The sequence below is a fragment of the Miscanthus floridulus genome, unplaced genomic scaffold, assembly GCF_019320115.1.
Source record: "Miscanthus floridulus cultivar M001 unplaced genomic scaffold, ASM1932011v1 fs_279_1_2, whole genome shotgun sequence".
Lineage (NCBI taxonomy): Eukaryota > Viridiplantae > Streptophyta > Magnoliopsida > Poales > Poaceae > Miscanthus > Miscanthus floridulus.
Genome location: NW_027096511.1, coordinates 1 through 15,669, shown reverse-complemented (window position 1 = coordinate 15,669; position 15,669 = coordinate 1). Strand labels below are relative to the sequence as shown.

General features: G+C 51.1%; 1 protein-coding gene across 1 annotated transcript; it reads left to right on the top strand.

Annotated features, from left to right (window-relative positions):
* Positions 1-704: 704 nt before the first annotated feature.
* LOC136531113 (aspartate--tRNA ligase 2, cytoplasmic-like) lies at positions 705-15,339 on the top strand. The gene is made up of 10 exons (XM_066523828.1): positions 705-1,460; positions 1,836-1,946; positions 2,087-2,200; positions 12,604-12,894; positions 12,965-13,075; positions 13,168-13,221; positions 13,643-13,722; positions 13,796-13,911; positions 14,768-14,882; positions 15,004-15,339. Exons 1-10 carry the CDS (start codon positions 942-944, stop codon positions 15,128-15,130), a joined length of 1,638 nt encoding a protein of 545 aa, XP_066379925.1. The 5' UTR covers positions 705-941; the 3' UTR covers positions 15,131-15,339.
* Positions 15,340-15,669: the final 330 nt, after the last annotated feature.

Sequence of the window (15,669 nt, the reverse complement as noted above, 5' to 3'; positions counted from 1 at the left end):
AAATGATCTTTTTCCTCTCTTTTTTGTTTCTTAATTCCCTTTCTTCTCCTTCTTTTTGCCCTCTAGTATCGTTTTTGTAATTTGTTTGCCTGTACTTCTTTTTGTTTTAATATAATCTCAGTAGGAGCTCCCTGCTCCTCCTGTTTTCTCAAAAAAAAAAAAATCGGATATTCTCTCCATTGCCAACCCTCCAGATTACACCATCATTCAGTAGGCTTATACCCCGTAAAATGCTCGTCCAGGTGTATGACATACCTGCTTTAGCCTTTAAAACTCGAGCACAAAGCGAGGAGGGATTCTGCAAAATGCGCCACCCTTAGCAAGCATTGCTAGATTAAAACACTGTATATCTCTGAAACCCGTTCCTCCATCTTTTTGGGCTTCTTCATTTTATCCCAACTAATCATGAAAACTTTAAACCATATGCAATATTGCTCCAAATCTAAAACAGATTGAGCTCTACACTTTAATTATTTTTTTTTGCCAGGGGTATCACTTATAGCACCATTAAATGTCTAAACTGACGGAAATGCCATATGGGTATCTAAATTTAGTTTTTGGGCCTCGTAGATGAGTTAAAAAAAAGGGTCACGAAAGAAGACGGACTTTTTTTTGGGCCTCACGGGTAGTTCTCTCTATGTCATTTTCTGATCCAGTTCTAGGATTTGGACCAAATGCTGTAGTCTTCCGGCCCAACATAGACAGGAGAGAGGCACGACTTCTAGCGAAGCGCGGCGTCCGTCCGACTCCCCGACCTTCTCTCCGTTACTCCATAACCCTAGCCGCCGGCCGCCGGGCGCCGTCTTCCGCAGCTCCGCCGCCCGCCGGTACTCCCTCCCGCAGTCGCCCCTACCTCCACCCCGCCGGGCGCACGCCGTAGCTGTATCGACCAGACCACTTCGTTCGTAGGCTAGCCTTGGTCGCTTCTCGTCGTCGCCACGATGTCGTCGGAGCCTCCACCCGCCCCCTCTGCCGCCGCCGCAGAGGAACTAGCTGCTGGCCTTTCCGCCGCCACCCTCAGCAAGAAGCAGCAGAAGAAGGACGCCAGGAAGGCGGAGAAGGCCGAGAAGGCGGCGCAGCGCCAGCAGCAGCAGCAGCCGGCGGATGCCGAGGACCCATTCGCTGCCAACTACGGCGATGTCCCCGTAGAGGAGATCCAGTCAAAGGCCATCTCCGGCCGCTCGTGGTCCCAAATCGCCGACCTCGACGACTCTGCTGCGGGCCGCTCCGTGCTTATCCGCGGAGCCGCGCAGGCTATCCGCCCGGTCAGCAAGAAGATGGCTTTCGTCGTGCTGCGCCAGAGCATGAGCACCGTGCAGTGCGTGCTCGTCGCCAGCGCCGACGCCGGCGTCAGCACGCAGATGGTGCGCTTCGCCACCGCCTTCAGCAAGGAGTCCATCGTCGACGTTGAGGGCGTCGTCTCCCTCCCCAAGGAGCCCCTCAAGGCCACCACACAGCAGGTTCGTCTGACTTGTCTCCTGCTTTGTAATTCATTCATGGCTTCACGCAGATATGGTAATTTCTTATCATCACGAGTAGTAAAACCGGTACCAACTGATCCAATACATGTTAGTAGTATATTTCATGATGTCTCTGGGATGGTGATTTTTTTTCGAAGTAGCTAGGACGATGAATTAACATGGGACGACTCTGTTGTTGTACATATACATGCATGTTGGATTGTTGTCAGTATAAATTAGGTTTGCTGACGTAGCCTAATTCACGCTTAAATCTACTGCATGCTGCTGCAAACATGGTTTGTTTTGATCCCGTGACTGTCTATATTGAACTAATGAATGGATTGTCTCTGTGGTCGCTTTGGATGTAATCTGTAGGTTGAGATTCAAGTGAGGAAGATCTATTGCATCAATAGGGCTATCCCGACCCTTCCAATTAACCTTGAAGACGCGGCTCGGAGTGAGGCAGATTTTGAGAAGGCTGAACTGGTATGCCTTATGCACATCCTGTGATTTTCCTTGCATTCTGTTTGAAGGAAGCACTCAATTTTGTGCTTAGCTTTTCTACCTATGAATTTTAGACTCATATTGAAGTTTTTTAAATTGACTATACCTAATTCCTATGACAGGCTGGTGAAAAGCTTGTTCGTGTTGGTCAAGATACCCGCTTGAACTACAGAGCTATTGATCTACGAACACCCTCAAATCAAGCCATATTCCGGATCCAGTGTCAAGTTGAAAACGTGAGTGTTCCATACTATTTTATTGTTAATCTGTTACCATTCATGTATGTATTGTGCAGCGCGAGATAGGATGCTATATGATTTATGTTTTAGGCTTTAACTAGCATTGTTATTCGTTTGGTGACTATACTAGAATCATGCCTGTGTGTTGCAGTGGGAAAAAACAATCATATGATAATATATGTTTGAAATGTATGTTATACTATTAGAATATAATACTTTGAGTGTAATGTGAGAACTAGAGGCCAAGAGTATCGCGCACTCCTTTTTCCTACGGGTAGACCTAGATGCTTGTATGGGTTTTCCCCCCAAGCTAGATAATATTTTGTACTAATAAAATCTGGATGTTTGAGACGTGTAATACTCCAAATGCACAGGGATACACGTGCAAAAGCTCCTTGCAACTCCAGCCTCCTTGATGTTCAAATATATTCCACTGAAAACAGAAAAGGTAAAAACATAGCTGTTCAAAAATATATTCCATTGAAAGCTGAAAACAGAGCACATAATTTCAGCAAACCAGAGCATTCCTAGCCCCACCCCTCTTGCCGGGAGGTCGTTATCAGCCCTTTCAATCGTCGAGAGTGTAGAACAGGGACTACGGCGTCATCGTGGACACCAAGCTCCTGGGAGCACTGCCCCTGCTAATGGGAGCACCGGAGCAGGCTATTTAACAAGAGCATTGAGAGAGGATAAGCAATCTCATAAACTGCACTAAACAGCGTCAAGTAGCAAACAAGTAGTGGTAACCTGAGACCAAAACATTGAAATTTTTTGTGATAACCTCAAGTTGCAAATAGTTAGTTCTATCCTTTTTTTTTGGCAAGGAAAGACACAAAAGTAGTAACCTCAGTTCATAGCATTAGCAATTATATATTTTAGTCTTTTTTTGGATCAATTGCTTTTTTTTTTTACCTATGACGGTTTTGAGTTCATCTGACAAACAAAATCTACAGGGTAAAGTTTGAACATTTTTACTACAGAAGTTGGTACTAAACATTTGAACTTTTTTTTATTTAACCGATCACAGTATATCAATCCATGGCAGACCAATTATACTTATTGAGATGTTAAGATGCAAACAGATTTGCATGGACAAAGGGGGCTTTGTCATCGCATCCTCTTTGGCTGCATAGTATGTCATCTATTCAGATCAATGAATTACTGTTCAGAATTACCAAACCAAGCTAGATTGTTATCACGTTGTCATCTGTTCTCTAAAATTTACAGAGTATTTCATCCCTTTCACAAATATACACGGAAAGGTGATTAAACTGACCGCATTTTTTACCAAACCATGTTAGCATGCTATCATTCTTACTTTTTATCTGCTGTATTTTTTGGGAAATTGCCTTGAATAAGAAGCAAAGATTTTTTTTGAAAGGTCGGCAAAAAAAAGCAAATAAAATAATGGTGGAAACTATTACAATCTTGTATCTCTGGAAGACATAATCTGCTGATCCCAAATTCTCTCTTTGCTGTAGATTAGGATTAGATTTTGGTCAGCATGGCTGTCCCCTCCCTAGTGCTGTAGCTTGTAAGGCAATAGGCCATCTAGTACTTGTAGTTGGTAGAAGTACATCAACCATGTCTTGGTAGTGGGCTGATCTAAGCCAATGTACTAGTAGTACTTAAGAGTAGGTAGTTGGTGTACTCACCATATGTCGACGAAATATGATCGGCGGTCTACCGGGGGGTATGCCCACGGTAGTAGATGAATCGGTAGAGGTGCGCGTAATAGGAACCGGATGATGATACAAGCGCAGAGAGAGCGATTTAGACAAGTTCGGGCCGTCTGATCGACTTAATACCCTATGTCCTATGTTTTTGGTGTATTGTATTGTATATGAGATGAATTCGAGGGGGGGGGGGTCCCTACCCGCCTTATATAGTCTGGGAGGTAGGGTTACAAGTCGGTTTAGGCCTAGATCTATTCGGCTATATGGTAAGTATTTACAAGGAATACGATACCTAGCATATACGAACAAATCTTCCTTCATCGCCAAGATGTCTTCTGATTGTCTTGCGGTGTACGCCGACCAGAACTGGGCACCGTAGGCCTTGATCTTATGGGCTGGACCTCCCCTGACGGTGCGGCCCATGTCCATTACCGTGGGTATCTGGGGTTATACCCCCCACAGCTAGTCCCCGAGCGCCTTGTATCCGCTGAGCTTCGTCGTCTTGAGCAAGTCTGAGTAGTTTAACTTGGAGTCAGCCAGCAAATCTGGCAATCTGACCAGTTTAACTGGTAATCCAATCAACAAAACGAAGTGCTGACCAGTTTAACTGGTAATCCGACCAGTTTAACTGGTAATCCAATCAACAGAACGAAGTGCCGACCAGTTTAACTGGTAATCCGACCAGTTAAACTGTTAATCCAATCAACAGAACGGAGTACCGTTTAGTTTAACTGGTAATCCGACCAGTTTAACTGGTATTCCAATCAACAGAACGGAGTACCGACCAGTTTAACTGGTGATCCAATCGGTGGAAATTGAAGCCGCCCAATTTATCAGGTGACCTGATCTCGGACTTAGCCAAGTAAGGCTTGCCACGGGAGCAAAGGCGTTGTCGAAGTCGACCCCCTCCTGCTGCACGAAACCTCGTGCCACCAAGCGAGCCTTGTGCTTGATGATGGCGCCGGCTTCATCTCTCTTCAGCTTGTACACCCACTTAAGGGTGATCGCGCGGTGACCACGAGGAAGGTCAGCAAGCTCCCAGGTGCGGTTCTTCTCGACCGCATCCATCTCCAACTGCATCGCGGCGCGCCATGCCGTGTGTCTCTCGACCTCTGCAAACGACCGAGGCTCGCCGTCGTCACACGCAAGGTGCAACTGCGCCTCCAGGTCGTGAGGCACCGGTCCCGGCACCGGCTGGTCGCTGAGAAGGTTCTCCATCGTACGGTACCGCAACGGCTCGCCGTCGTGGTACGCGTTGATGCGCTCCTCGTCGTGAGAGAGCGGAGTAGCGAGCTCAACCGGATTGTGCTCGACATGAGCTGGTGTTGGAGTAGACGTGCCCGGAGAGGTGCCTGTCGGTGCTAGAGTGCGTGGCAATGCCGGCGAAGGACTCATCGCAGCCAAGGTCCTGGCTAGAGAGCGTGGTGTTGTAGTAACAGGCGCCGGGGTCGGTGGAGGCTCGGGGACTGGGGTAGATGCACTCGCCGAAGAAGAACTGCCTACTCCCCCAGCTCCCTCGAAGTGGACGTACTCGACAGTGAAGTCGTCGTACGTCGGAGCCGAGCCGTCGTCCACCGCCTTGTCCCACGCCCATCCTCGCCCTTCATCGAACACAACGTCGCGCGCCGTGTGCACACGCTGTGTCTTCGAGTCGAGGATGCGGTAGGCCTTCGAGCCCTCCGCGTAGCCGATGAACACTCCCGGAGTGCTCCTGTCGTCGAGCTTGCTGATGTGGCCAAGATCCTTGGCAAACGCGAGGCGGCCGAAGACCCGCAAGTGGGAGACCGTCGGCTTGCGCCCATGCCAAGCCTCGTACGACGTCCTGCCGTCGAGCGCCTTGGTAGGCGAGCGGTTGAGGATGTAGACGGCCGCCACCACCGCCTCTCCCCAGAAGACAGCTGGCATCCCCCTCTGCTTGAGAAGGGCCCGAGCCATCCCCACAGCCGTCTGGTTGCGCCACTCGACGACGTCGTTATGCTGCGGGCTGTACGACGTGGAGTAGTGGCGCTGGATGTCCTCATCAGCGCAGTATGACGCGAATTCAGCCGCCGTTGTCGGTGCGCAGCACACGCAGCTTGCGGCCGCACTCCGCCTCCGTAGGAGCCTGCGAGCGCCTGATGGCGTCCGCAGCCTCTCCCTTGCTGCTGAGGACCATCACCCACATGTAGCAGGAGAGGTCGTCGACGAGCAGCAGGAAGTAGCGTCGTCCTCCCGGTGTGGCTGGTGTCACCGGGCCACACAAGTCCCCGTGCACAAGCTCGAGCCTCTCCTTGGCTCGAAAGCTCGCCCGCTGGGGAAAGGGGAGTCGCCTCTGCTTCGTCAACACGCAGACGTCGCAGAGCTGCTCCACATGGTCGAGGCACGGCAGGCCTCGCACCATCTCCGTGGCACTGAGCCGCTTCAGGGCCTCGAAGTGAAGGTGCCCGAAGCACTCGTGCCACTGCCACGCCTCGTCATCCCGCCGAGCGGCGAGACAGAGGGGTTGTGCCACCTGCACGTTAAGGATGTAGAGTCGATTTGCGCTTCTGGATACCTTGGCAAGAAGGCGATGACGGCGATCCCAAATCCTCATGACTCCATCCTCAACCACCACGCGCGAACCGTTCTCGTCCAGCTGTCCCAAGCTGATGATGGAGTTCCTCAACGCGGGGATGTTGTAGACTCCGGTGAGCAGCCTATGCTCACCAGACATGGCGGTGAAGATGACGGAGCCGACACCCTTGATCTCCACGCCGGAGGCATCCCCAAACTTGACGGAGCCTCAGACGCTAGAGTCGAGCTCGGTGAAGAACTCCCGTCGACCGGTCATGTGATGGGTGGCGCCGGTGTCGAGGCACCACCCGTCAGTCTTGTCGTTGCCGGAGCCATCGTCGAGGAGGGCGTGTGCTTTTGGCTCGTCAAGGTGGAGGAGAGCCGCTGCGGCCAGTGCCGCTGGAGGTAGCTCGATACTTGCATGTGCCATGAACAGAGTCGGCTCCTCCTCCTCCGCCTGTGCGACGTGGGCCTGGCCACGTCGTGGCTGTCGACAGTCCTTGGCCCAATGGCTAAGCTGGCCGTAGTTGCGGCAGGCATCGTCTCGTGCCGGCTTGTGCTTGCCGGCGGCGCCGCCCTGGGCGCCTCCGCGGGCATCACCCTCGGCACGTCCTCGCGCCCCGGCCTGGGCGTCTCTGCGCGGCTTGCCATGCTTGCGGCCGCCTGTCGCGGAAGAAGGCTCCCCCTTCTTCCGGTCACCTTGGCTGGCAAGCCACTGCTCCCGAGTGAGAAGGAGCTTCCCGCTAGTGGTGATGGGCCTCGAGAGGGACCGTGGCTCATCATTGTCGACGACCTTGAGGCGACCTATCGCCTCCTCGATCGACATCGTGGAGAGATCCAGCAGAGACTCGATCGAGCGAGCCATCTGCTTGTACCTCTCGGGGACGCAGCGGAAGAGCTTTTCGACAGCTCTCTCCTCGCCGTAGGTGTCATCGCCGAACTGCACCATCTTCTGCAACAGAGTGTTGAGACGGAGAGCGAAGTCATCAACGTCCTCACCTGGCTTGAAGGCCAGGTTCTCCCACTCCTTGCGAAGTGCTTGCAGTGTGGACTTGCGGGCGCGGTCGCTGCCGATGCGTGCCGTAGTGATGGCGTCCTAAGCCTCCTTGGTAGTCCGCTTGTTGGTAAGCGAGAACTGCATCTCGGGCGGGTCTGCAGCGATGAGGGCATCCAACGCCCGTCGATCTAGGTCGTAGTCGACGTCGCCGTACCGGACTGCCTCCCACATGTGCCGCACCTAGAGCTTTACCCTCATCACCGCAGCCCACTCGACGTAGTTGGTCTTGGTGAGGGTAGGCCACCCACCGCCGGGGCCGACGTCCCTGACGGCAGCCTGGAGCCCGTGGTAACCACGATACCGATCCAGGGAGAGAGAGCCACGTTGCCTGTGAAGGCCGCGCTTTCCATCGACCCGTCCGCCATCGTCGCCGTGCGCGCCTCCTCCAGGAGCGCCACCGCCATGCGCGCCTCCTCCAGGAGCGCCGCCGCCGTGCGCGCGTCCGCGCCTGTCGGGGCTGCCGCCGCGCTCGTGGGCGTGCGCGGCTGCCCACTGCGCCGCCTGCGCTCGTCCTGCCTCCCTCCCCAGCAACTCGAGGTCCGCGTCGGCGCTGTCGTCAGCAGAAACGGAGCTGCTGATGTTGCCGCGCAGGGCCTCGACCTCTGCCGCCGCCGCCGCTGCTTCCGCCTCCGCTCTGGCTGCTGCCAGCTCCGCCGCTGCCAGCCTCGACGCCCTTGCCGCCGCCGCAGCGGTCTCTGTCGCCGCTCGCTCGCGTTCCTCTGCCGCGGCAAGTTCGGCCTCCTGTCGACGCCGCGTGCTCGAGGCGACCGAGCACAGAGACTGCCCCGCGGACATGACGCGCTACCGGGGGGCTGTTGCGTGGGGAGAGGGCTGCTTCAGATGAGCTGCTGCTCGTCTGCGCAGAGGGAGAGGAGTGAGCAGAAGCGGCCGGAGCTGCTGCTGCTCCTAGCTGGGGCTGTTGTGCGGCTGGGAAAGGAGATGAGCAGGAGATGCTCAGGCTACATGATAGTACGGCTCTGATACTAGTTGTTAGTTGCTGAATTCTTACTCTTAATAGTAGTAGAATTCTTACTCTCATCGAGAAAGGATGACACTAGGAGTTGGGGCAATTTTCTTTGTTTCTCACACAAATATCATGCCAACCTGAGGAGTTGGGGGTACATATTTATAGGCTGCTAGCCAGCCAAGCATATGTTAAGATGCTAGTCTAAGATGCTTGTCTAAGATGCTAAGATGCTGTCCTCTAAGATGTCCTAAAAACAGACCATGCAGCCACAAGGACCATGTGACCAGCACAGCCCAACAAAGACCAGCCCACACATGAGACTTATCCCATCACTCAGAACGTTCGGTTGCGTCGGCCATGTGAAAAACACTAAGCCTCACCTCGGCAAGCTGGAGGACAGGAGCACACCCATGGTGCTCCTAGGGTACGAGGAAGGCAGCAAGGCCTATCGGCTCCTCGATCCCAAGGGAGGCAAGGTGGTGATCTCCAAGGATGTGGTGTTCAACGAGTTGGCGGCCTGGGATTGGGAGGATTCGGGCACGGGGGAAGCCGGTGGCGTCAGCGGCACGTTTGCCGTCGAACACCTCATGATCCAAGGAGGTGGAGGTGCTGGCGTTGGAGAGTAGGCTGTGGACGGGCCAGGTCCGGCAGCTGAGGCGGCCGAGGAGGAGCCGCCAAGTCCGGCCACGGCGGGCGCGGGCGAGCAATCACCACCAGCAGCGGCGCATTTGCCTCCACCGCAGTCCCCTGCTTCGGCAGGACAGGGGACGCCTCCGCTCGAGTTGACCTCTCCGCCCACTGACATCGATGAGTATGTGGACGCTTTCCACGACAGCGAGGAGGTCCGGTTCCGCCGGGTGGACAACATCGTCGGCGACGGGGGAGCTCCTGGTTTGGCTAGTCGGCTTCTCGATGACTCGGAGCTGCTTCTCGTCAGCGCAGAGGAGCCACCCACGTTTGTGGTGGCTGAGCGCGACGCCAATTGGCGGCGGGCGATGTTGGAGGAGATGAAGGCGATCGAGGACAATGGGGCATGGGAGTTGGTTGATCTACCGGCTGGTTGCTGGCCGATTGGGCTCAAATGGGTCTACAAGGTGAAGCAGGACGAGCTCGTCGCCATCGTCAAGTACAAGGCTCGGCTCGTCGCCCACGGCTTTGTCCAGCGCGAGGGCATCGACTTCGAGGAGGTCTTTGCTCTGGCGGCGCGCATGGAGTCCGTCCGCCTGCTGCTGGCCATGGCAGCGGCAAAGGATTGGCACGTCCACCACCTCGACATCAAGTCAGCAGTCCTCAACGCGAGCTCGCGGAGACGGTCTTCGTCATGCAAGGTCTAGGCTTCGCCGTCAAGGGAGCAGAGCACAAGGTGCTCAGGCTGCGCAAGGCGCTCTACGAGCTCCGGCAGGCCCTGTGGGCGTGGAATGCCAAGCTCGACGCCACCTTGGGCGAGCTTGGGTTCACCCGCTGCGCCACAGAGCACGTGCTCTACACGCGGCGACTGGGGAAGGAGGAGCTCGTCGTCGGCGTGTACGTGGACGATTTGATCATCACCGGGGCGCGAGTAGAGGACATCGACGGCTTTAAGCGCGAGATGGTGGCTCATTTCAAGACGAGCGATCTCGGCACGCTCTCCTACTACCTCGGCATCGAGGTGAGGCAGGGGAAACAGAGTATCTCCCTGGGCCAGCGCTCCTATGTGGAGAAACTGTTGGAGCCGTGGCGGCATGGCAGAGTGCAAGCCGTGCGCGACTCCGATGGAAGAGTGGTTGAAGTCCAAGCATAGCACGATGGCGAAGGTGGATGCGACGTGCTATCGGAGCATCGTCGACGGGCTGTGCTACCTCACGCACACTCGGCCGGACATCGTGTCCGCAGTCGGGTACGTTAGCCGATTCATGGAGGACCCGCGCGAGGATCACTGGACGGTGAAGAGGCTGCTGCGCGATGTCAAGGGGACGCTCGATCATGCTATCATCTTCCCCAAGCACGGCGGCAAGGGTGGGCTGCGCCTCACGGTCTTCAGTGAGGCACCCCCCAAAACAGAGGAAGGTGAGCCGGAGCTCACTGTCTCCAGTGATGCAGACATGGCGGACGACATCGACGGGCGACGGAGCACCTCTGGTGTGCTCGTCTTCCTTGGAGCGGCCCCCATTGCTTGGCAGTCGCTGAAGCAGAAGATCGTGGCGCTGTCGACGTGTGAGGCGGAGTACATCGCAGCGGCCATGGCGGCGTGCCAGGCTGTTTGGCTGCGCTGGCTGCTGGGCGAGCTGACTGGCGAGGAAGCTCACCTGCCAGCTCTGATGGTGGACAATCAACCCACCCTCGCCCTCGCCAAGAACCCTGTCCGCCACGACCGGAGCAAGAACATCGACATCAAGTTCCACTTTCTCCGGGACTGCGTCGATGGAGGGCAGATTGTCATCGAGTTTGTCGAGACCGGCAGACAGCTCGCTGACATCCTCACCAAGTCACTCGGACGCGTGCGGTTCATGGAGCCGAGGAAGATGATTGGCATGGATGAGGTCAAGGCTTCGGGTTAGCAGCAGGATTAGGGGAAGAATTGTAATACATAATCTGCTGCTCCCAAATTCTCTCTTTGCAGTAGATTAGGATTAGATTTTGGTCAGCATGGCTGCCCCCTCCCTAGTGCTGTAGCTTGTAAGGCAATAGGCCATCTAGTACTTGTAGTTGGTAGAAGTACATCAGCCATGTTTTGGTAGTGGGCTAATATAAGCCAATGTACTAGTAGTACTTAAGAGTAGGTAGTTGGTGTACTCACCATACCTCTCTGTACCCGATAGAGGTACTAGCTCATGTATATATACTAAGCCAATGCAATGAGAAAAAGCAGTTCAGTTTCCCACATTCAGAAGCAGAGTTTCGGCCAGGGCTGGGTTTGTGCTGTGTGTGTTTTTTTGAGCTCAACCCCTTTTTCTACCTCTAGCTATAGTGAGTGTGCTGGTAAGCTTGTTGCTTACCTGTGCAGGGCAGCAAGGGACCAACAATCTCTAGGTGAGACATCACATGCAGTTCGAGGTTGTGTACTAAACATTAATCTTCAGACTTTCGGAGTCATATCAAACGACATCAGTAGACTTTAGGACCTGAGATAGTAGCAATAGCTGAATGCCGTTATTGATGCAATGAAATATTAGGAAATTTGTCTTTCATTCAGTACGCACATGTTTACTGGCATCTCCGTACGTACATCCCACTCTGCCTATTCCTATAATCTTGTTCCTATTCTAGGAAATAGAAATTGCATAGGGGCACTGTAGAGGAAAGGAATCAGAGTGCAAGCTTGAGGTGGTCACTGTAGGCGTTCAGCTGGCGCTATGGCTCCGGGCCACGGAGACGCAGTGCCACCGATCGCATATGTTCCTGCACCTTGTGCTGCTGCTGCGGCTGTGAGGTGAAGCAGGACCGTCGCCTTGTCCACCGGGACGTCGTCTAGCAGCAGCACATGCCCTCCCCGCCGGCGCCGCTTGCACGACCCGGTAAAGTCGTCCTGCACAGAACCACATCGCCCGCGGCCTCCAGGGCGACGAAGTACCCGCCTCGGGTCGGGATCCCGGCCCTGAACTGTCTGCCCGCGCTGAGAGAGGAGTCCGGTTGGCGCAAGCATGCAAGGGAACAAAGAAGAGGGTCGGCCTAACGTGGCATCAGCGGTTATTGGGCTGGGCCGTATCGAGCAGACCGGCCAGAACGTTGTTGGTTGACGCACGGGATTACTGGGTGACGGGGCGGGGGCGAGCGGGGCGATTAACCGCGCTGACGATAACACTGGAGATTGTTTAGGTGTAGAGATTTAGTCTACAAAACCTTCATGCTTCCAGAATGGAATAATTTTCTTCTATACCAAGGCTGTTGTGTCTTAGGTGCCAGACTTGAATTTGGCATATGCTAATAAGTGGAATAACATTAATCATAGTACATTATCTAACAAGTGGAATGTGATTCTGTCTAATTGTTCACAGTAGTTTTCACTTTTCAACATTCGGCATGAATCATTTATTGTTCAAAGCTGTTTTTTGTTTTCATTTTCATATCTCCATTTTACATCAGTGGTGTGTCAAGGCGCCAAGCATATGGATTTTTTATTATCTAATTTTTAACATATACTGTTCTTTCTACTCATTTTTGATGTATTCCTTTTGCTGAACATGTGCAGAAATTCAGAGAATTTTTGTTGTCAAAGGACTTTGTTGGGATCCACACCCCAAAATTGATTTCTGGATCTAGTGAAGGAGGTGCAGCTGTATTCAAGCTTTTGTACAATGGTCAACCTGCTTGTTTAGCACAGTCTCCCCAGTTGTGCAAGCAAATGGCTATCTGTGGTGGTTTTGAACGAGTATTTGAGGTTGGCCCTGTGTTTAGAGCAGAAAATTCAAACACACACAGGCATCTCTGTGAGTTTGTTGGTCTTGATGCTGAAATGGAGATTAAGGAGCATTATTTTGAGGTAAGATTGTAAGAAGAATGCATTATTTAATTGTCTGAAGCAGTCATTGTTGACTATATTTTTTACACAGGTCTGTGACATTATAGATGGCTTATTCGTATCAATATTTAAACACTTGACTGAAAACTGCAAGAAAGAACTCGAAACAATAAACAGGCAGTATCCGTTTGAACCTCTGAAGGTAAAGATTCTTGCTTGTTTTGTAATTTGACTATGCAGTTCTCTTGGTTCTGTAGCTCAAGAGATTGACAGATCACTGATAATGTTATGCAGTATCTTGACAAAACCTTGAAGCTCACTTATGAGGAAGGGGTTCAAATGTTGAAGGTACATACTTGCAGCTGTCTCTTGCATAGTCTAGGCTTGCTCTGTGTAGCATATATAAATATATGATCATGAATTAATTCTAGTTGCTATTTCCTCTGATCCCTAATATGAGTCCATCCATAGCCATCTCAGACAAAAACCAAATACAGGTCCATCAGCAAATCCAATGCAACTTTTTATTATCTCCACTTCCCTGTGTTGCGCCTATAAATACACCTAATAATAAATGAAGTAAACAGGTTAACTACTTTTTCTATAGCAATTATAGCAGCAATTGGGTCTTTTGGGTCTTTTCTCCATGCACCTTAATTTGTGTATGCAAGTCCAAATGGACTTCTATAAGTCAGTGGAAGTAGTTGCTACTGCCAATTTTGTTATAGGCAAAATCAGACTATACATTGTTGATTTATCTAATCAACAGGAAGCCGGAACAGAAATTGAGCCTATGGGTGACCTCAATACTGAAGCTGAGAAAAAACTTGGTCGGCTTGTCAGGGAAAAGTATATAAACTCTACAGCCCTATTATGTTTCACTAATTTATATTTTGATAACAACTTTCTTTGTTATTTGTAGGTATAACACAGATTTTTTCATCTTGTATCGATATCCTTTGGCTGTACGACCGTTCTACACCATGCCTTGCTATGACAACCCAGCTTACACCAATTCTTTTGATGTCTTCATTCGAGGTAAGACTACAATTGTAAATGTTGTTTCTGGTGCCATGTAGTAATTTGGCATGCCTCTTGATCATGTAAATAAGTGTATTTGGGCAAGCCTTTTTTTTTGGTAAGTATATATGATGCCTCTTTAATGCGCCGTGTCGCGCCGTGTCGCGATTTGGGTACGGTGTCAAGTGAGCGAGGATCGGGTCGTCGCATCCTTAGTTGCTTGGGACTGAAAGGCTATGTTGTTGTTGTATATATGATGCCTCTTTAATGCTGTAGTGTTTTATATGCAATTATGCATAAAGAAATCATTTGATTTCTGATTCCTATTTGTAACAGTAAAAGTAAACTATATGTTTTCTTGTTCTATTAATGCATCTCTATTGCTTTTTATTTATAATAAAATGTGCATGGGCAGGATTTGTTCTTTCTAAACTGTTAAGAGTTAGGTTGTCTCCTTTGGGTTTGAGCTGTATAAATAGCTTGTTTTATTGTTCAGCGTTACACCCTTACTGCTAGGGTTGTACTTCCAGTTATACTTAGCTGTTATGTTTACTTCAGTGAACTTAAAACATGTTGCTGGACTCCTCTATTCCTGCTTGTCTCCTGGGAATGCAATTTGACCTTGATGAAATCATTTCCTACTGGATGATCCGTTCACTTTCAGCTATTTCCTAACAAATCCATTAGTGTTAGCATTGTCAAATAATTGAAAATTTGTTTTGACATGCTGCAATTTAAGCTTCCTCTAGAATTTTCTTTCACTTAAGCAACTGTATTTGTTTCATTAAAGCAAATGCGCTTGTTCCTTTTGAACTTCAAACATAACTCGTGGACATCCAAATACTGAGCTGAACTAATTTCGCTGATGTTACAGGCGAGGAGATAATATCTGGAGCACAAAGGATACACACTCCTGAGCTGTTGGCCAAGCGTGCAACAGAGTGTGGAATTGATGTGAGCACTATTTCGGCCTACATTGAATCGTTCAGGTATGTTGGTGCCTATACCATGCCCATAATCTCGAATCTTGATCAGTTGGGGTACACTTTCTCGCCTAGCCTCCTTTGTTTGGTACTCATGTTGAGATATATGTTTCCCTGCCCATTGTAGCTATGGTGCACCTCCACACGGTGGTTTCGGGGTGGGCTTGGAGAGGGTGGTGATGCTGTTCTGCGCCCTAAACAACATCAGGAAGACCTCAATGTTCCCGCGCGACCCGCAGAGGCTTGTGCCGTAATTTCCTGATTCCATGCCTGAGGCTGCAAGTGGTGCCACTACGAAGCAGACTTATGGGTTGTTTCGACGTTCTTAGCATCATCATTAACTTGCAATCTCAGCTACTGAACCTGGATACCGTGGCTCAGTTTCTGTTAAATTCACAATGCTACTTGTATCTATTAGATTGCTGAAACCGACAACAATACGATCCTTTTGGGCTTTTCTTCCCGCCTCACGTGTTGCTCTGGTCTGATTGTTGTTAAGTGCAAGTATTGCCCAGTTCTTTGTGCTCAGGTCTGATCCTGTTTATTGGTAGGGCTGGGCCTCTCAAGTTCCTAAGTTTAGACGAGTGAGTTCCTTTTTTTTTCTGTATAGCAGGCAGGAGTTCTGCCCGGCATCCATTGATAGATAGTAAAGAAGAATTGTGCTATGAGTGAATTCGTCGTCGGTCAAGTGGCTTGATTCCAGATTCAACCCTTTTTCCTTTTTTTTTTGTTTGCCGGGAAGTATAATAAAGTGTAATGATAAAATCCATCATGTTGTCCTCTTTGTGGGTAT

Bases quoted from the DNA above. Each gene is read 5' to 3' on its own strand.
- LOC136531113 (XM_066523828.1), top strand. From the start codon at position 942: ATGTCGTCGGAGCCTCCACCCGCCCCCTCTGCCGCCGCCGCAGAGGAA. The intron at 1,947-2,086 runs GTATGCCTTATG...TTCCTATGACAG, and splicing joins ATTTTGAGAAGGCTGAACTG to GCTGGTGAAAAGCTTGTTCG. The intron at 13,222-13,642 runs GTACATACTTGC...TCTAATCAACAG, and splicing joins AAGGGGTTCAAATGTTGAAG to GAAGCCGGAACAGAAATTGA.